Source organism: Manacus candei, unplaced genomic scaffold (genome assembly GCF_025592945.1).
Source record: "Manacus candei isolate 608988 ecotype Guabito, Panama unplaced genomic scaffold, ASM2559294v1 h1tg000021l, whole genome shotgun sequence".
NCBI lineage: Eukaryota > Metazoa > Chordata > Aves > Passeriformes > Pipridae > Manacus > Manacus candei.
Window position 1 is genome coordinate 3,031,789 of NW_026138069.1, and position 20,888 is coordinate 3,052,676.

The 20,888-nt window shown below is 38.0% G+C and overlaps 1 protein-coding gene across 7 annotated transcripts; it reads right to left on the reverse strand.

Annotated features, from left to right (window-relative positions):
* Nucleotides 1–215: 215 nt before the first annotated feature.
* On the reverse strand, nucleotides 216–19,631 carry LRRC72 (leucine rich repeat containing 72). 7 transcript variants are annotated; one of them, XM_051785996.1, is made up of 9 exons: nucleotides 18,502–18,757; nucleotides 17,301–17,374; nucleotides 13,921–13,990; nucleotides 11,385–11,466; nucleotides 10,044–10,157; nucleotides 5,709–5,798; nucleotides 3,592–3,756; nucleotides 2,364–2,391; nucleotides 219–826 (listed from the first exon to the last, which is right to left on the reverse strand). In XM_051785996.1, exons 1-9 carry the CDS (start codon nucleotides 18,595–18,597, stop codon nucleotides 661–663), a joined length of 885 nt encoding a protein of 294 aa, XP_051641956.1. In that variant the 5' UTR covers nucleotides 18,598–18,757; the 3' UTR covers nucleotides 219–660. The 7 variants fall into 7 exon arrangements, with proteins under 7 accessions (XP_051641961.1, XP_051641962.1, XP_051641956.1 ...); XM_051786000.1 differs by lacking the exon at nucleotides 18,502–18,757 and adding an exon at nucleotides 19,527–19,631 and having other exon boundaries at nucleotides 220–826; XM_051785998.1 differs by lacking the exon at nucleotides 18,502–18,757 and adding an exon at nucleotides 19,007–19,097 and having other exon boundaries at nucleotides 220–826.
* Between the last annotated feature and the right edge of the window lie 1,257 nt (nucleotides 19,632–20,888).

The following is a 20,888-nucleotide window of genomic DNA, read 5'->3' on the forward strand; positions in this document are numbered from 1 at the left end:
TCAGGTGTAATGCTCCAGCACTGTGTTATAAAAGAGAGTGTTAAACCAGTCCAGCAGTCTTGGGGCAGTGTCCTGGGCAAGTCCTGTCTCTCCAGAATGACAAGTGAGCACAGGCCTGCATCCTGGGAGAGTATCAGCAGCCACAGACAAGAGACAAGTATCAGTATGCTTAAGAGCTTGTGCATCCACTGTATTTGGGATCAAATGAGTATCCTTATATAACTGAGAGTTTCCAGCACATTCATGCAGCACACAAATTATCAAATTGAAACTTATATCCCTCTCAGAAATGAGAAGAGCTTAATGGTTGCTTCCTCATATCTTTATTTTGATGGAAGAAGGCAAATTACTGTTAGAGAACACGATAAGTAATTCTCCAGCAGAAACTATAAGCAATGAAAGTATTTATCCTTAGTTTCTTAAAAATTAGCATGCAGTTTAGCTTTAGTACTTTCTGATAACAAAAGTATGGTAAGAATTGCATTTCAAGCAACTTTTATTGTATCATTGACATTTATCATTTGTTATCTTAATTCTTCATTATATTACACATTTTTTTTCTGGAAATTCATTTAATTTGATGCATGTTGTCATGAACTTGTTACTTATGGGGCTCCGCACTAGAGAGAGGAATTGTTTTTTTCTTAAGGAAGAATGGACTCATCTAAATTGGACTGTCAGCTTCTCAAGGGGTTCTTCTGCTTTATTTTGAAGGCGTCTTTCTTGACAGGTAGCTACCTTGTTCCAGTCCACAGAGGAAAATTCTGTTAGAGATCTTGTCATTGCCCGTACTAAAACCGCATCTTCGGGGTTCTCAAATGGTACTCTGCAAAAAGAACACAGCAAATGTCCATTATCTGAATGTTTCCAAACTACTTTGGAACTAATATACAAAACACAGTGTAGAAAGTGAAGTTGGCAGTCATGATGACACTAACAGTGAGGATTTAAAAATTTAAAATTTTCAGAAGGTTTTCTTCTTTTACCAAATTTCAGAAAGCAAAACAAAATGAGGAAAGGTTAGAATCACAGGATTCTAATGGGGAAAAATCAGGTATAAATTATTTAAAATACATTTATAGTAAACTTAAAGCAAAATAATATTTTTCAATTTTTTTCCCACAAAAATTATAATTGTATACTTTTAATACTCTGATTCAGTGGACATGATTCAAGCAATTTGATACTGATTAATGCAAATGCACTTTTATTTTGCCCTCAGGCAAATTTCCATTCTCCAGGCTCTGAATCCAGAACACTGTGAGCTTGTGTTGTTCGTGTATCCTGCCACAGCTGTAGTCTGGGAGAGGAAAGCGGCAGATGCGCATCAGTGTAGGATCGAGAAGGACTTTGTGTTAGACCAAAACCTTCCAACTCAGATACAATATTAAATCTTATAAGAACTTATTTCTTAGAGGTCATTTTATAAGAACTTATTTCTTAGAGGTGTACCAGTAGTAACACACACCTAATATGAACCACAGGACTATCTCCACCGAGTTTAAAGCACTTGGTCATGAAAAGGCACCTTGCAAAGCTTCAGCATGTACCTAAATAAGACTCGAGGAAGCCGTACATCCATTCTACCAATGAGGACAGCTAACTCCACTGAAAGCAGGTAAGAATTAATCTTTCAACACAAATTAGCTTGATTTTAAATAGCTGTATGCAGTACTGTCAGAGGATACGTAGGATATGTAGGGTTTTATTATTTCCTTTAATGCATTTTTCAAATCTTTTCATATGTAAAGCTAGAAAGTAAAACCAAGCCTAACATCTAAAGTTTGTAAATTTACTGTTATAAAGATTGCATCTACAATGTAAGGTACATTAAAATGCAACCTTTCTCCTGCCTCAATCAAGACAAAGATAACCGAGGTAAGTTTTGCATTTATTTCCATGATTTTGAAACTGAAAAGAATAAAAAAAACATCAAGTACAGACTAAAAAAGTTTCATTCTTCAAGTCACAATGTTTTTCAGAGAGTATGTATTTTTGAACAACCACTCAGGGGAGTGTTTTTTGGGCCATAATATAGAACAGATATTCTGATGCTCTAATACTTAGAGCATGTTTTTTCTGGTGATCAGTATTTGATCTTACAAATAAATGGCAGTTGTATGTACCCAGTTCCAAATGTGGAATACCTTTCAATATTAAATTTCAGACACCAGTGGGTAGGCTGTCTCATCAGAATAGTATAGAGTTGCAAGTACATTAAATACAAAGGCCTGAAATTTCTCTGAAAAGCTCATTTTTGCTGGATGTTTTCTCTGGTTAGGGTATTTTTTAGGCACAAGAAGAGGAAATTCAGTAAATGCTTCAGAGATGCAAAAGGAAAATAAATCAAAAAAATGACTTACTTATTTGTGTTATCTGCAAATTCACAACCTATAACAAAAAGTTCAGATTCAGACATTAATGGCTGTACAGCAGTTTGAGTAGCTCAGGATTACCATCCTGATCCTAATTTGCTTGTTCAAATTAATTGAAAACTAGCAGATTTTTTGAAATGGTTAAGATCATATTTTACTAAAGTACTGTGGAAGGAAATACCTGTCAGAATTTTTTTAAGTTTATGTAGTTCTCTTATTCCCCATAGACATACATTTCCAGGCTTTTTTTCTTTCACAGAAAATGATGCCACTCTCTCTATAAGTTAATGATTGCATAGTAGAGATAAAGACAACTGTACGCCTACTTTGATAGTCATCAGCAAAACAAATAAATTATTATATATTATCAAACTATCCTCCTTTTCTCAACCTCTCCAAAATTACTGTTAAATATATTGCTTTCAGCCTTACTATTGTGATATATACATTTAAAAAAACAGATATTTTATTACTTTCCAAACTTCATCTACACTACTTTTTAAAATGCTATGATTTCATCTATGCACAATATTGGTTTTCTTATCTTTAAAACATCAAAAAAGCAGACAAGATTTCAAGGTTTGTTCTGGATTGTGATACGGTACAAGTCACAAGGTTCCTGGTGGTATTCACCTGCTTTCTTGTGCCCAGGTCATGCTGTCTTCCAGATCTGAATGTTATAAGAACTCTAAAAATTGCCTTATATGCTATTATAAGACATCATTAAAATATTCTCAGCTTTGAAAGCACAAAAAGGAATCTACTCATAAAACTAGGCACAATAAAATTTAAAACACTAGAAGAAAATACTTTCTTTGAGAGATTATTTTATGAAAGCACTAGAGGGCATCAAAAGTCTATGAGGCTGTCACTGGCCTAGAAGTGTATTGAGATGTTTTAAGTTAAATAAAAGTAAAACCAAACACTCGCAAGACACATACTGGGGAAAAAAATGTTGTTTGTTCATCTATCTTTAAAGGTAATTCTGTAACTACAGGGAGTGAGTAGAACTTATTTGCCTCAAAACTGTCAGTGTAAGAAGTCATTTGTTTCCTATTGCTGCTACTACTACTTTATGAAGCAATTTGGCTGAGTTCCTGATGCATTTTTATTCTATTACTAAAACCAACAACTTCTTATCAGATGAATGGAAAAAAAATGTTTCTAATTCTAATCACCTAAAAATGTCTGCTTTTCCTTCTATTATTATAAATACCTGAGGGCATTATCAGTCTTCTGGCTGGGTGAGTGCATCTTCTGGATCCCATTGGAGTCCCCAGGGGTGTCTTTACTCTCTTCCCAAAAGCTATTGACTGCACAAGCAGAGACCTTTCAGGGTTATAAAGATGAAATGCTGATTCCCTTTCTCTTTGTGTAACTACTGTTAAGGGGATATAAAAAAAATGTTTTCTACCAACTGAAAAGGCAGCATGCAAAAGGTGATTCACTTTTTTTCTGTGCAGAGTTTTGTAACAATAGCAGTGTAAGTTACATCATTTCACAACAACTCAAAATGGGAACATGGAATGATACTTTCCAAGGCTTTAGGGTGAAGCCCTGTACAATAAAATATTTTCTTTTGAGTGCAGTAGGATGACAAGTTTTAAACCAAGAAACTAAAAAGCTAGACTTTTCATACTACTTAAATGAGATCTACTGCAGAAGTCAGTAAAGATTTGGAAGTTTCTTTATGAATAGCAAAATCAAATCCTGGTTTAAGGCCAGTTCAGTTCCCACTGGTCAATTACAAAGAAAACTCTAGGAATGCAATCAAAAAAAAAAGCTTGAAATTTTCCTGTTTTTCACTTTAATTAAAAATAACTTTATATTTTAAACAAATAGTTTAAGGCTGTTAAATAAAATCGGGGATAGTAACTTCAATTATGTGAACTTTATACTAATCCAGTACTTCAACTATGGAACAGAAGTGAGCTAAAGCTTTAGAACAAGTAACTGGCAGAAGCATTTTGAATGCAGGAAAGTTTTGGAGTCATAGTGTCTAGGGGACCAATTAGAAAAGGAACTGCAGTAGTCATGCCTGAAGGTAACAGAAGTGTGAGCACATGTCTTCTGTAAAGGCGACAGCCAGGACTGTGCTGTGGTAATGTTCCACAGATGGTGAAGAAGCTTTGTAATGTTAGAGAAATAGCTCACTAAGTGGGAAGTCCAGGAGGCAGCTTAATACAAATAATTGCAAGTCTTAATCCAGGACTGATTACAGTAGAACTGTATTTGGAGATTAAGTCCAGGAAGTTTTACGGAAGTGTTTCTAGACATGTAAATGCAACACATATTTTTCAGAACATTAAGCTTCATTCATCCCTCCCCAGTCTAAAGTGATCATTAGTAACACAGTCTGAGAGGCGTGTTAAGCACAGCTGTAACACCCGACCAAATACTCGAGATTGGAGGTACCAGTGCAAAATGACAGGGTAAGCAAATGGTCAGATCCAGCAGCTCCTCATCAACCCCTGCCACATCCTGTGGCCCATCCACCATCTTTCCTTCATGACAGAGCTGCACAGTCTTCCAGCACTTGCAGATGTCCTGCATCTGCCTTGCTCAAGTCCTACATCCTGATTGTCTTAGAGGCTGGGAACAGGTTTTCAAGATGGCCCTGTTTTTCCTTGCTACCTTCTTATAAGGTAGAGCTGGGGCAGGAATCAACCCCTTTCTCAGGGCTCTTGAGTAATTTTCAATCCACTTGCCAATCCAATAGCTTTCCAAACACCAGAGGCAAAAATCACAAAAGGTGATTTTCTGGGTTCATTTTGACATTTTATGGATTCACTGATTTCACATCTGGCTTTTCTTAAGACATTTTTTTCTGTTGAATTTACAATAGACAATCTGTGAAAGAGCTCATGATGATTTATGAATATTTATATTTGAAAGCATGGTCTGAATTTTCCTCATCAAGAAATGTGCATATTTAAACTGTACAGAAACATGTAGATAGCTGAGGATGTTATCCATACCTAAGTAAACATGCTCACCCATGTGAATATGCCAGTGAGAATGCACAAATGTAGGTACATGTTTCTAAGCACAGGTTTTTATCTGTCTTACTCAAATAGACCAAGACATAAGAAAAGCATACACAGTTTAAGATGACAGAAATCAAAAGCCTTTGACAAAGTAAACTGTTTATGCCATGCAAACTCTGTTTACTTGACAAATCTTGCAAAAAATGGGTATCTGCTCATTAGACCTTTCGCTATATCAAAAAATGCATGTAAAAGAACAGGCAAGATAATTTCACCTGTTTCTCCAACCTGATTAAAATCAAAAGCAACTGTCAATGCTTTGTGAGAAGAGGAAAGCAATCCTTACACTTCCTGTCAAGGAGCTGAACTGAAGGAAGGATGTGTATGACATAAAGCCGGTAGTCTGGATCATATGCCAGAGGGTTTTGGAATAGGTCTGCAAAATGTATACAGAAAAAACAATGTCACAAAAAAAACAAACCCAGCAAAAGAACAAAAGCTTTGCAAGGCAGGAAAATTAAAGATCACTAGGAACCAAAGATTTTGTACAAAATATTATCAATTCAAATTGTTCTTATGCTGGGCAAACAAAGCACAGTCTCTTTACAGGCATGAAATAACTAAACATGGACTTCATACAAAACAACACAGGCAAGAATTGAGTAAAGGTGTCATCGTGCACTCCAAACCTTTGAGGTTTTTTTCTGTTTTTTAAGATATACATAAAAAAAACCATTAGCTGCTTGCCTTTGATTTTCTTATGTATTGTTAGCTGATGTCTATTTTAAATAACAGTGGTCTTTTAAGTGTGACAGCTTAAAGGTAAGACATAAAAGTTATAGGGGGAGGGAGTTATTAAAAGCAGATGAGCTTTAGGACACCTAAGGCTTTTTCAGAGCTGATATAAAGGTGCTTTATGCCATAGACACAATATAAAATGCAAATACCCAGTCTTGCGATGTTTTGACAGATGATGAGTTTGAAAACTCAAGAAACTTAAGAGTAAAATGTTTAATGTGATCTAAGTTCTTTAGAACCTGGGACCCCCTTAGCTTACCTTGAGATACTAAGCTGCAAAAGACCATTAGCAATTTGACTACAATGCTTATGTTCAGGTTCACTTTACCTGTACAGCCAAACCTTTGCAACACAGAGACAGGTATCAATCCCATGCTGCTGCTTTGCCAAATGTGGAACTCTTACCTAGCTTAATGCCAAATTAGTTTATTTCATGACAGTGATATCTAGGGTCGATTAAAATAGAAACTGGCTCATTCCCAGATCAGCTAACAAACAAACAGACAAGTGTTGTTGGGTGGGGCTTTTTTCCTAAATGAAAGACATAATAATTCTATTTTTCTCCTTTAACAAATGCTGTTCTTCTAAGACAGTAAAAATAATCAGGATGCTGCCACCTTGAGATCAGAGGAGAGAAAAAAAATCTTAATGATTTTGACAATTCTGATACAATTCTGACAAACTTCTGCTACACGGATCTGCTTTTCTCTTTTTGAGGAGAGGCTGTAGCTAATACTCACTCTAGGGTAAAAAATCCTGTTACATGTAATTTTAGCAGTTGGGGGGGGGGAAGATGGTATTACAGAAGCAAATAAGAGATAGTAGAAGAAGAAAAAAGTCTGAAAATATTCCAAATGGGTTTCTGAACTACAAGATGCCATTTCATGTTCTTCAGGACAAGTATGATTGCCGAAGGGAGCTCAGTGCTTGATGCAATTTAGCAGTTATTTTGAGGATGCAGTAAGGCTGGAACAGGCATTTTTGCTATCTCCTGCACATAAAACACCTGTTCATGTGTTTAGAGGAGAACTTAAAATATTTTAATTCTTAAACAAATTTTCATAAGTCACTGACTTGAAATTAGTAAGAAACCCACAAGGTGGCAGCAAAAGAAAGTTCCATTTTTACTGAACAAAGTAGTATATAGCTATTTTTTTCCAGAAAGTGTTGATCAGAAAGAATATTATGCATATATCTGATAATTCTGTTCTTGAGACAAGAAAATATGCAATAGCATTCCAGAGATAAAAATGTTTCAGCACGATCTCTAAAAATAGGTATGTTTGGTAGTGGAATGGAATAAGGATTCAAAAGAGATTTTTCCAAGGCACAAACCAGGGCTGATACTAAGCACTTGCGAATCTGGATGCTACTTGGATCACGTCTCTCCTCATCAACACTGATTTGTAGGGTTTTTTTAGAGAATGTGAATTTTTTTACTGCTTATTTTTACAGTAAATCCAACCATTGTACAGATCAAGATGGTCTTGTTTTACGAAACATCTGGGATTAATTCCTGGCTCAGCTATCTACTTTCTTGTCAAGGTCATGCAGTTTTACTTCTACAAATGAGGGATAATGCTTTCTTCCTTGTCTGTTTTCTCTATTTGGAGTGTAGGAAAACAGTGTGCCTATGCCACACGGGGCAGAAACATAGCGAAGAACAGTTTTCTGAGGTCTAGCAGCAGGATGTTATCAGCTGAGTACAATAAATCAGTTGAGACAATTTACAGAGTATGTAACAAAAATCTTGGATTCCAAAAGGGAGATGTGAGCACAAGGTAAGCCCATAAAGAAACCCTCTGTATCTCCCAAAGGCTGCAGTTGTGAGCAACATGTGCAGTAAATCTTTCGAAGCTGAGTGTCTTCCCTAAAGGCCTGGTGAAGGATGGTGTTCTGCTACACATCCAGTGCAGGGCAGTGGCTAAAAATCACAAGAGAGCCTTCAAGAAGAGAAATGCAACATTTTGGCAGCTGGATGCTACTCCTGAAGTGAACAATAATAGTGTGTTTTAATAGTTCTGTTGTCCCCAAGAGCTACAAAATTATAAAATCTTGTTAAGCATCCAGGAGCTCGGCTGAAGGCTAGCAAGTGTTTGGTTTTTTCTTAAATGAGATTGTCTGGCAATAAAAAAGATCTACCTCATAACAGTGAGAACTGTCACTGGTTTTGTTTTATAAAAGTTAGTTATGGGCACAGCCCTTTTCAAAGCTACACAATGCAAATTCTGCACCCATTTCATATTTCTTAATATTGCAAGGAGTCATAGAAATTATATAGTAATATGATATGATATATAGGATATGACTTTTAAAATTTATTTTGTTCATTTGTAAATTACTGATGTAATTTACTTCAAATGTGACTGTATTTTATTAAACAAATAGAGCACTGGTAACTTGAGAACTCATTATTATGAAATCTCCTTGAAACAAACACATTAACAATTTTTTCATGACTGCAAAGGTCAAGAAGAAATAACTTTAAAGTTATGGTTATTAAGGTTATTAAGCTTCTTCTGCTGTTACTGTTTACTCTGGTACAAATCTTTGAACTTTTTTTTTAATTAGGGTAGATTGGTATATTCTATATATTGTTTGATTGCTCTTTCAAACACTTCCTTTTCTATGGTGCTGGCCAGTCCAATTTGCACCCAGTTTTCACTATGCCTTTGTGACTGCCATTCATAACAACTCAGCAGCACTTTAACTATCTGCTATGTATTTCCCACAGATGGTTGCAACAAGTACAACAAACTTCCTGTGCTTGTTCAAGCTCCTTATTAATTTGTAGGGCTAACATTAAATTCAAGTGACTGCACCATTCATACATAGGATGTCTGTCCAGACTTTGCTTAATCACTTCAAACAACTGCATTCTTAAATGGACTATTTTTTCTATCTTGCATATAATGAAAAAAATTACTATAATTTGGCTGACATGTTGTCTTCCTAAACCCTTGATTTGTTTCTTAGTTTTGGCCCAGTGTCAAGTTCAATTAAAAGTGTACTTTTTGAGTCATATTTTCCTTTCCCACAATCAGACATTCAGTTTTCTGAATGCTTAAGGAGGTGTTATGGCCTGGTGACATTCACCTCCTTAGCCGTCACTAAGGCGTGGAAATCGTTTCCTGTTTGCTCCAAGTACTGAGCGTCTGTCATGGCCTATGCTGACATTCCTTTAGGAACCACAGAAAACACTGCTTACATTTTCATGTTCAGTGTCTTAATAGCATATAATCCTACTCTCCCTGGAGGCTACTTCTTACATTGTAACTTAGTGGCATCAACACTGTCTTGTGTAACTTAATTTGAAATTTCAGAGATGGCGCTGTTTTCACTTCCAGCCAGTGCATCAGAAAATATGCCACTTAACAGACATTGTTGTGAGGAATACCTAAGTGTACTTATTCTTAGATTCTAGAAATCCACAGTCTGCCAAAAAGATGCAGAAAGGGAGTTCTATAAGCAACAGAATTAATGAGGCAGGAATTTGGGTTCCATAACCTATCACTCACACTCCCAACAACAATAACATCTATTTTTCAACTCTACCTCTATGATAATCTCACTCCCATGTTCCCTTACAAAGAGGCAGCAGTAAACTGCTTGACACCCTCCAAGCTACTCCTCCAGGATATTGGCTAGGCAGCAGCCAAAAAGAGTTAACTTCTGAACTCAGCAGGATTTTCTCAGTTGAAGTACTCTTTGTGGAATTTTCATGTCCTGGAGATCTCTTTCTTCAGATTTGTCACATTTGGTTGAAATTTCTAATTAGTTTCAAAAGCTATTGGCAAATGATGCAGAAACAGGCAAGAAACATCCCGATAAGAAACTAAAAAGCTACTAGTTGCTGTTCTGCAGAATAAAAATAAGGTATTACTTAGAGTATGCAAGCTTATCATTCCTTTCAATTCCTTCACTGTTTTGCCAAGTTTCTTTAACTCGTTGTTGTGAAGAAACAGAATTTGTAACGAACATAAGTGTTTCAGAGCACCTGAAATGAAATGAAAAATAATTAATCGTTCTCACCATAATAGACTGCTTCTATTAGATAATTATTTTGTTACGCTGCACACTGAATTTGATATTTTAGTTATCTATCTATGCTTGCCTTTTGGTAACACACTGCATGAGATATTAATTTAAAAAAAATAGAGATATTCAATATCCCTTTCATATTTCTAATCACATCCTTTAAACACAGGCCTAACTTTTTTTCATTCCAGTTCTTTCCATTTGCCCACGTTACCCTTGCATCAACAAATCAGCATCAACTGCAAACTCTCTTGTTCCTCCCTTCCTTACTCCTATATCCCAGTAATCCTTGATTAATTCACTTCCTTTTACCTTGACCTAATATTACCTTTGCCTCACAATAATATATCACCTTTGCCTCTCAAATAATAAATAGTGAATTCCTTAGAAAATAGTTCAATTTCAAGTAATTACTGACATAATAAAAAGTTATTACAAAATATTGTTGTGGCTGTCCCAGGCTATTTGTTCACATTTTCACACCACATCAGGATTGGACACCACGTTTTCCAAATTCTATACAATGTTTCCTACCCACATTTCCCTATAAAGGACACCCTTCTGTTTAACCACATTTTGTTATCATCTGTATTGTCTCTTTTATCCATGTTTGTATTTCGAAGATTAATTTTTCTCAAATTCTCACAGAAGCTAATCAATATCATTAATCCCTGCACATTTTATAGGGACAGAGCAAAATAAAGTATTAACATTTAAAATGTCTAAAATATACAGAAATTTATTATGTTTTGGCCTCTTTGTTAACAAACTCATGAGTCCGGTACAGCCACTTTCATTTACAACAGCAAGCAAAACTGAAATAGAAGTATAAGACAAATGCAAATTTTGAAATAAAATAAGTTTGGCATTAACTTTGCAAAATACTTCTGGTTATAAATTCTCAATATGCAATATGTGCATGTAAGATCAAAAATATTTTACAATTGCCTGACATAAAGTGAATGACATTTCATCCCTTAGACCAGGATAAACATATCACCTCATTGCCACTCAAGTATCCCCGAACAATTAAATATCTAATAATTAACATGTATTGTTATGCATATATAGGAGCTTTCAACCAGTAAGTTACTTGCTATCATCAAGTTGTATAAATTTTAATGCCAGTATACAGAAAAGAAAGTATAGGCCTCTGCTCAACAACCTAAAAAGGGAATATTGGTACCTGATATATCTGTCAGTTCATTATTGTTGAGGTAGAGTTCAGTCAAGCAATAGTTTTTGATCAAGAAATTTAAATCTTGTATCTGAAATTAGAGTTAGGCAAACTATTATATGTCAATCTAAATGTAATATTGGAGAATTATAAACATGGTCTCTTGAAAACTGCATAACTACAGGTAGTTTCTTATGTTTCTGTTTAAGACTTGGTTTAAGGATTCTTTTGACAGCTGAATCTTCATTAGAAATACTAATTACACATCAAACACATGCAGTACAGCCATACCTAATTTTTTGAACTACAAATTTAATATTTTTATTTGGAAACAGATTTCCTTGAATGACTGGCCTTCACATTTTCTCTTCCTTCTATTCACATTTGAAATAATTTTTATTGTTAGGAGACCCTTGTAGGACATAATAATTCTTTGTTGGTTTAAGGATATTCCTGAAATATATCCTTAGAATAAACCCAGCATCTAGTTTTTTAAATTATTCCTTGACCTTGTTCTAAATTTCCCAAAATGTCATTTAATCAGATTTAAAGAATCAAGTACAATTACAGAAAAAAAATACAACGCATGGGTGTATTCCCATAAAAAGTCTTCTCTGGTCCCTATGAAATCACATCCCCTTGCATGGAGCTCAGTGCTTCCAGTGCAAGGTAAAGTATCTGCAATGAGATAACAAGTTGAGATTGAGAATACCATCACTGAGAATAGGGAGTACTAATGTATGCCCAAGTTTTTATCCTACAGTTTAAATGCCAGAACAACAAGCAGAATTTTATTCCTGACATTACTTTGAATTCTGAATTTACAAATGCAAATTTGTTAGTGGGAGAATGTCCTTGAATTGTGCCCCTGACTCTAAAACAAATGTGCTTTGCTCTGTGCATCAACAGTATCTGAAAGCTGGAAGGAAGAGCATAAGGCAGAGGTTTTTCCACTCACTTGTATAGCAGTGTTTCCCTGTCTTTGACAAGTATAGATTTTAGGGTCACCTGAAATTTACTTTTTTTGTGATAAAACTACTGAATACATAAAAACACCCTTCCTCTATTACAGCATTTAAGTGACACTTCTCCTAAGAAAAGCCACTGAGTGGCTATTCCACACAAGTTATATAGAAAACCAGAAGAATGCTCTTTGTTACTGCTTAGGTAAAAAACTGAGATCTGGGCAAAAATCAGAGTGATTTATCTTTTATGGTCAGCAAGATTAGTTCTGCTTAGTCATCAGGCCATTTCTTCTAATTCTTTAGCGTCCTTATTATACCTGTGTTCAATCTTTTAATGTATCTATACTTTTGCTTTTTTTGAAAACAGTTGGATAACCACAGATCTTTTGATGAAGTTGACATAAGATGCCATATAATTGATGTTAGCCTGGGGCAGCAGATATACATATACTCCAAAGAGACATGGAATGTAAATTTATTTTTCCTGCTGCTCACAATCTACTTATTTACCTGAGCAGGCAACTCTGGTGTTTTAAGAAGTTGAGCTCACTCTGAAAGTCACGTAAACTACTGTACAGTAAGATAGTTAAAAGCAGGTTAGAATTCTTGGGGTTTTATTATTTTTCTTGCTTTTTAATTACCAGTGGCTAATGGTGAAAGTTTAGTTTCAATTCAACCATTTAATAGTGGTTGACTATGGATATGGAGATTTCTAAATCAGATAATTCTACTAGTCAAGGAGATGATTTTGTGTAACATACAATGTGCTTACAGTTAGCTGGAAACTGTACTGTGTCGAGATTTTGACAGAGCATTGTCTCAAAACCCATACGGGATAGAATAAATACTATAATCTGGATTTGCACAGAAGGAGAAAGTAAGGCATGTGGCTTGTGTAACTGGTTTAGGGCCATACACTCCATTGGAAACATGAGAAATTCATGTGGTCCCACTCTAACCACTCGCCTGGAAATCTCCTAAGTCCAACAAGTTTAGGTAACACAGTGACCTGTGTAACAGCAGCAGATACCCCATCATCCCCAGCATTCCAGTGCTGCTTCCCATGCACAGGGAGAAGCTCATTTCAAAGAGTTGTATGTCACCCTTTTGTGCATGAGGGCAAACAGGAGCCTCACTTCGACCACCATCCCGCCAGGAAATAAACTCTGCATGTCTGCAAGGGCGTGAAACAAGAGCTACGCGTTTCCTGCCGTCCTCTCCTGTCCTATAACCACATCGCCCCTCGGTCTGTTCCAAGAGCTGCTGCTCTGCTGGGGAGGGTACACCAGCTACACTGGGAACTGCTTTCTTTTTATTGCTAAGGAATTAGCACAAAAACTCAGCTTCTTAAATAAACACAGTTTATAAATCTGATGTGAATCTAAAGGAAAATATATTAGCTTAAACCCTGGGATGTTTAAAAAAAAATCTTTTCTCATTTCACAGTTAAATATGCCTGGAAATTAAAAATAATTTATTAGCTTGACAATTATATAATGCTTTATGCTAGAAAAAAATTAAAAATAATAATCAGGGAGCATAGATGCACTGTTCTGCTCTTTAAATGAATATCTTATTACCTTATTGTTGTTAAGCCACAAATACTTTAACCTATTAAACTGTGAGAGACTTGGGATACTTCTTAGTCCTCTGGTGGAAGAAAAGAAAAACAGACAAAGTTCTTAACAAGAGTGCTTAATAATTTTACAAATGGTTTAATTTTTTTATAAATAATATTATACAAGAACTAAAAAGGTACACTCCTTACAAGTTATATCAGAGAAAGACAAAAAGAACAAGATGGCAGAGACAGTGTAAGCATTCTACACACTTGCAAGCAACAAAATAAGTGATAAATTAATTGGTTTTCCATAATAGCATTTATTTTCTCAGGGAGTCTGAGTGCCATGTACTTTGCAGTTTGGAAATCCTGCTCAGAACACAGGAGGAGAAATTTGGCACCCTGAGGACACAAATCTAAAAGGAAAATTGCTTTGAAGGTGCAGTGGGGATTGTCCGACCACAGTGCCAGAGAAGCCAACAGAAGCCAGACACTGAGCACATCAATGCACATCTCTTATTATTTTTCATATTAGTGCATATTGTGAAATCTTTTGCCCTTTTCTCACTCCTCTCCTGCTCTCACATAAACTTAGTACATCCACTAAGGCTGAAACTATCTCCCATGTGCCAGTAGGGCTTTTTGTTTAATTGTGTATCTAGCACTTTGAGCTTGCTAGTGTACTATAAATAACAAATTACACAGAATATTACTGAGCTGCTGAGTAATTTTCACTAATTGCTCATCTTGATTTTTCATTGTTTTAAATAAATATTCTTAATTTCCACTAGAATAATTGTAGATTACTTTTATATTACAAATTTTAATTGACATAATAAAAATTTCCTTGTGGATTTTAATGTGTTGCAAGACTGGGACCAGTGTTTCAGAAAGAATGAACAGAATTGACAAAAATTAACCTCACATCATCAGCCTAAAATCATGTTTGTTTTTCCAGCTGTGAAGCCTAGTCTCTAGCTTCCCATGTTGGTTTTTTTGTTTGTTTTTTTCAACACACCCTCCAGGTATAGACACCTCTTTTGATCTTGCATTTGAAAATAAAAAATCTGTCAAAAGCAAACCCTGCAAAGTTGAGGTGCTGTACCTTTAGTGTCCTTTATTTCAGAAAGGCAGATTATCCCATGCTGTTACTTCATTAAACACTTTATTTAACTTCTTCAGATAATTTATAAAAACTAACTCTCCAAATACATACTTTTGTGTCTATTGTCACAAGTAACCAGAAAAGACATTACTGCAAGTGGCACAGACAGGCAGATGAGTGTTGACAGGACATACAGAACTCTTACAGAGCTACTATCTAATTCTCCTGTAAACCCCTGCACTACTTTTCAGGAAGCAAAGCCAAAATTTCCTCATATTCTTTGTCACTGCCATTCTATATCTAGTTTACAGGTTTACATTTTAATTGGCTTTACTCCCTGTCTAACAGCCTCATTTTGACTATCTCCAAGCCTTGATCTGTTTTTTTTGGTAGTATTTAAGGCATTTAATTTGCCCCAGGTAGAGCTTAATTCCTCTAACATTTTTAAAAGAGCCTGTCCCTTTCTAGATGCCTTCCAAACTTTGTATGTCTTTTATAAACTGATCCTTTTTGGCCTGCAGCACTCTTTTTCTACCTACTGCTAAGTTAATCAGTTTTCCTAGGATGACAGCTTTCAGTGTCCAAATTTACATTGTTTCATGTCCCTTTAAGAGTAGTGTTTTAAAAAATATAAACTCATTCCCTCTTATTTGATTGACTTTAATTATTATTTTTTTACTTTCTTATTTCAGCCAGCAGAAAAATATGTCAAACCAACAGTTAAGGAGGCATGGTCTGATACTGAGTTTGGCTGTACTTCAAGTTTATATAAGTTGGTATAGAATAAAAGGAGTTCACTTCTATCCAATCATCAAAGAAGCCATCTTGCATCATCTGTCTCAAAATGGTTTCATGGGAAGACAAATCACTTCTATATCTGCCATCTGAACATTTCTTTTTATTTATATCAAAAAATATGGCCAGTGAGGACATACATTCAAGCATTTAAAATCAAAAAATGTGCCTAATAAGACTGTATACACAGTCTTAATTCTCTTACACATACGCATTATAGTAATTTTCTTGTCTTGTTTAGAATATATATATGTATCTTGTAATTTTTTCGTTATTTAAACTTCTCCCTCAATTTTTATGTTTTCTTCTTTCTAAAATGTTTATTTAAAAGAAATTTGACAGTAACTACATGCTTAAAGTTTACTTTTCACAAAGCATCAAATACCTTCCCAGTATAAATCAAGAGATGTGATAAGGAATTCAAACACACTAGTGGACACATTTAGATTTTCAATACCACCTGATTTCCACTAAAAACAAGCTAGACAACGTTGAGATTCCATAATACCTTTTTTTTTTCTGCATTCGTTGGACCCAGGGACCTTGAAAACCTTGTCCCGGAATTATTAAACTGCATTAGTTCTCCATATATGATATCAGCCTTACGAACAGTAGATGCAGTCGTGAGGCTGCAAACAGGTATGCAACACTTGGAATTATGCCCTGGCCAGAAATTCAAAGCACGCCTTCCAAAAACTTTGAAGTATGTCCTGTCATGCATCCATCCCTCAATGGTAGCCTCTCAGCATGTTCATACTACAACATACACCTCTATCAACCTAGATCACCCACAGGTTCATGAAAGCTTTGCCTTCCTTCAGCATGGCTTCTTCTCCTCATCTGCCCTACATCTCAAGCTATTTCATAAAGCTCTAAGAGGAGATCAGTTCTGTGATCAGTACTGCCTGCCCAAAACAAGCATTCTTGGGCCTGTATTCACTTCATGTTGCCCTGCCCTCCCTTCAGTTCTTAACAGTAGAGATGCAGGTAATTTCAAAGGTGCTACCAATGAGTTTCACTGTTGCAGTAACAGATTTCTTCAGGGAGGTCAAAAATTTGGCAGTCTTTAGACTCCGCAGGTTCTGTGTTTTTACATTTGCCTTCTTGATACTCCTTCCACCCAGCCCTAGGAGCCAGTTAGAACAGGCAGAGATTAGCCATCAAGCCTCATTCCTCTGCTCCTGTGGTAGAAGTTCATGCAGAACTCTGTGAATTCACAGATCCTGGAGCAACTCTGGGTTGCTAGAGATGGATTGTGTATCTAGAGCTGAGGCAGGTAACTGCTTCACTGTGAGAACAGCTCTGCTGTGTGTCTTACTGTACCTTCACCATTTCTTCATTCGCAACGTGTATGGACTAGGTACAAATATATTTTACTGGTATTTCACATATAAATGATGTTCAGCAAGTACCTGATACAGAAAGCACTATGAAAGGTTACAATTTACTGTGTGCTCTACTTTTAGTAAAAGTCAAAAGGACAAACATATTTTACTTACTGTCTAGCCAGATACAATCCTATGACATCCCCATTGCTCTTAAAGCCGCAGGTCTTCAGCTGGTTTTCTACTGCCTAACAGTATATAGTACATTTGTCAGTATAATATACTGCATCATTATGGATTCACTACAACATATGCAAATTCAGTGTTTAAAGTAATATGCACAGCAAAAAGAATATCTATATCACAGCACCTTGCGAACTGTAATATAGTCTGAGATAAAGATATTAAATTGGCAATCTCTATTTTAAATTGATAAAAATAGTCCAACAATTATGCTAGACTTACACTAATTTTCTTCTCCTGTGGAGAATCATAGTTGATAGACGTGAAATGAGAAAGTAATGTATGTTGACTGTTGACAGGCTTCTCACTCAGGTCAGCCAAACCCATACACGTGATAAACATGAAACTGTTTACTTTGCAATACAGTTGCAACTTCATTCTATGCAACTTTACTATATGCATGACATTCTAAAATTATGCATCCAGTACACTGCTTGTACATTAAACATTGAAAAACGCAGACACAATTTTTATTTTCAGAGTGTATTACTGAAGTGTTCTAATTTGTAAAAGCAGTGAAACCCATTAACAAGAGAATTATGGATCTCTGTTACTAGTGGCTGATAGAAAGTAAGATGTGTATCAGAAGAAATGAGCTTTCTACATGAGCTATTATGCCCAACATCATTAGGATCACTACTGTTTAAACCACAAAACCGATACAACTTTACAAATATAAAACGCCTTGGGAGCACCAACAGGCATGTCGAGAATGGCCTGTATTGGCTGCACAACCACTCCAGTGTGTTCTGGGCATGCTGAATATACACAGATTAACTTGCAAACGAGGGAGACCTGTGGCACTTTCTGAGCTGAAGCAGCCAAGCACTCCCGGGACTCCACACAGGCCACTTGTTCCACGGAGCGGGCGTGGGACAGTGCCCATTTGCCCAGCACTCGGAATGGCTCCCAGACTGCAGCTGTCACACAGGGGGAAAACCTGGGACAAATGGCTGTAGTTTTCTGTCTACATGGGCAAAATCTGCCTAGGGAACACTAAGTGTTCTCTGCAGAAAAGCAGCTCGTTTTTCTCTGAAGAAAAGCGACACCCCAAGCGTGCTGATGTCTGTCCCCGGCACAGAGGGACAGACCGATGGCGAGAGCGGAGTGCCAATGGGGAAGGCACACCTACTCCAGACAGCACAGATCCCGGGTTCCGAGTTGGACAAGTCAGGAAGGCTGTGCCCAAAGATTTGTATTCTGCATACTGCGTTACGTGAGAGCTCATCCTCTCCCCGCCCTAGAGCTCTTTCCCGGTCATTCCCGGCTCTCCGCCACAGCAGCCGGCGGCCCCGGCGGGGCTGCAGACCTCAGGGGTGCCGCGGTGCCCGAGAAGGATAGGACCGGCTCGCTCCGAGGAGCCGCGCCCGCTGCCGCCCAGGGCGGTCGGGGGAGCCGAGCCCCTTCCGCCGCCGCGGGAGGACCGAGCCCGCCTCGCTTCGGGGGTGTGGTGGCGGTGCGGAAATCTCCCGCTTCTCCCCCCCGGCAGACCGGGAGGGCGAGGCCGGGGGTGCTCCCGGGCCGGGTGGGCTGCGAGGGTCTGCGCCAGGGGTGGCCACCGTTCCGGCCGGCAGCCGGGGGAGCGGCGCAGCCGGGGCGGGGGGAGGGAAGGGAAGGGGAGAGGCCACCCCGCTCACCTGCCCGCCGGCGCCGGCGGGAGCGGCCGCCATCTTAGAGCGCCGTCCTGGGCGGCCGCGGGGAAGGAGCGCGAGGCGGGGGGTGGGCGAGGGTGGGCAGGGCTGGGGGGGAACAGGATGCGCTGTCGAGCCCCTGGAATAACAGAATCAAAGAATCAGGTTGGTTGGAAAAGACCTCTGAGGTCATGGAGTCCAACCTATGACCAAACACCACCATGTCAACTAGACTATGGCACTAGGTGCCACATCCAGACTTTCCTTAAAAATCTCCAGGGACAGTGGCTTCACCACCTCCCTGGGTAGTCCATTCCAATGTTTAATCACCCTTTCTGTGAAGAAATTCTTTATAATATCCAATGTAAACCTCCCTTGGCGGAGCTGAAAACTGTCTTCTTGTCCTGTCAGTGTTTACCTGGGAGAAGAGTCGGACCCTCACCTGGCTACTCCCTCCTTTCAGGTAGTTGTAGAGAGTGATAAGGTCACCCCTGAGCCTCCTTTTCTCTAGGCCAAACAACCTCACCTCCCTCAGCTGCTCCTCATAGGACATGTGCTCCAGACCTTTCACCAACTTTTATTGCCCCTCTCTGGACACGCTCTAGCATGTCGATGTCATTCCTGAATTGAGGGGCCCAGAAGTGGACACAGTAGAAATGGTATAACACTGAAATGGGAGCCCAGGCCTGGGCATTAATCAAGGCAGGGCTTTGTGCTGGGGGAAGGAGCTCCATAGTGAGCGAGGGGCACCTCTGCAGGGAGCTGGGGCTCAGGAAGGTGGCCAGGGTGGGCTGATGGGAGGCCCTGGGGGGCAACAGCTGAGAGGGAATTGGGATACCTCTGGGAAGCCCCTTGGGTCATATTTACTCACAATCCTGAAAAAGGGTGCCTTTTTTTTAAAAAAAAAAAAAAACAACATTCCTATGGTTGGTTGGTTGGTTGGTTTTTTTTTTTTTGGTTGGTTGGTTGGTTGGTTGGTTGTTTTAAAGCACAGATCCTGTGTGCATTTATGTATATGTGTGGGAAAGGAGTGTGAGCTGCGTGGTGGGCAAGGGTGGGGCAGGGCTGGGGGGTACAAGACCTGTCATCATGCCCCTGGAATCACAGAATCAAAGAACCAATTAGGTTGGAAAAGACCTATGGGATCATCGAGTCCAACCTGTGATCCAACACCACCATGTCAACTAGACCATGGCACTAAGTGTCACATCCAGTCTTTCCTTAAAGACCTCCAGGGATAGTGACTCCACCACCTCGCTGTCAGTCCATTCCAATGTCTAATCACCCTTTATGTGAAGAAATTCCTCCTATATATATATCATTTATAAAGAAAACACTTGTGTGTTTAATTTACAGCTAATCCACACCGTATGTGTTACTCCCTTGAAACTTGCAAATCACCTTGGTGCCTGAGAGACCCTCTCCCGTGCCGGCTCCTGGAGGAGGCCCACTGCTGCGACAGCGCCTTGAATTGAATTTGGCTGTAAAGGAACACAAAATGTTTATGACATCCACATGTGCAAGCAACTGTTGCCATGTTGCTATTTATATAACCATTTTACTGCATAGCACAAGCTGAAGAATAGAAAAAGCCATTTCCAGTATGTGTGTGTGCACGCATGCATGTAGGACAATAGAAAATGTTTGATCAAGCAACAACAAAAATATGTCTGAAAACTTGGAGCTTTATTTAGAATTTAATTTACACTGAGTACTCGTTAGCAGAAATAGTCATTGTAAATTATATGCAACTGATACACAAAAAGCAAAAGTTGTGTGTGCAAATATATGAATAAGCTGTCCCTCATGGAATTAATTATGTGCATGCCTTTGCTTGTTCAGACCACTGAAGCTAGATGTAGTATGTATAATGGAGGAATGGAACTAC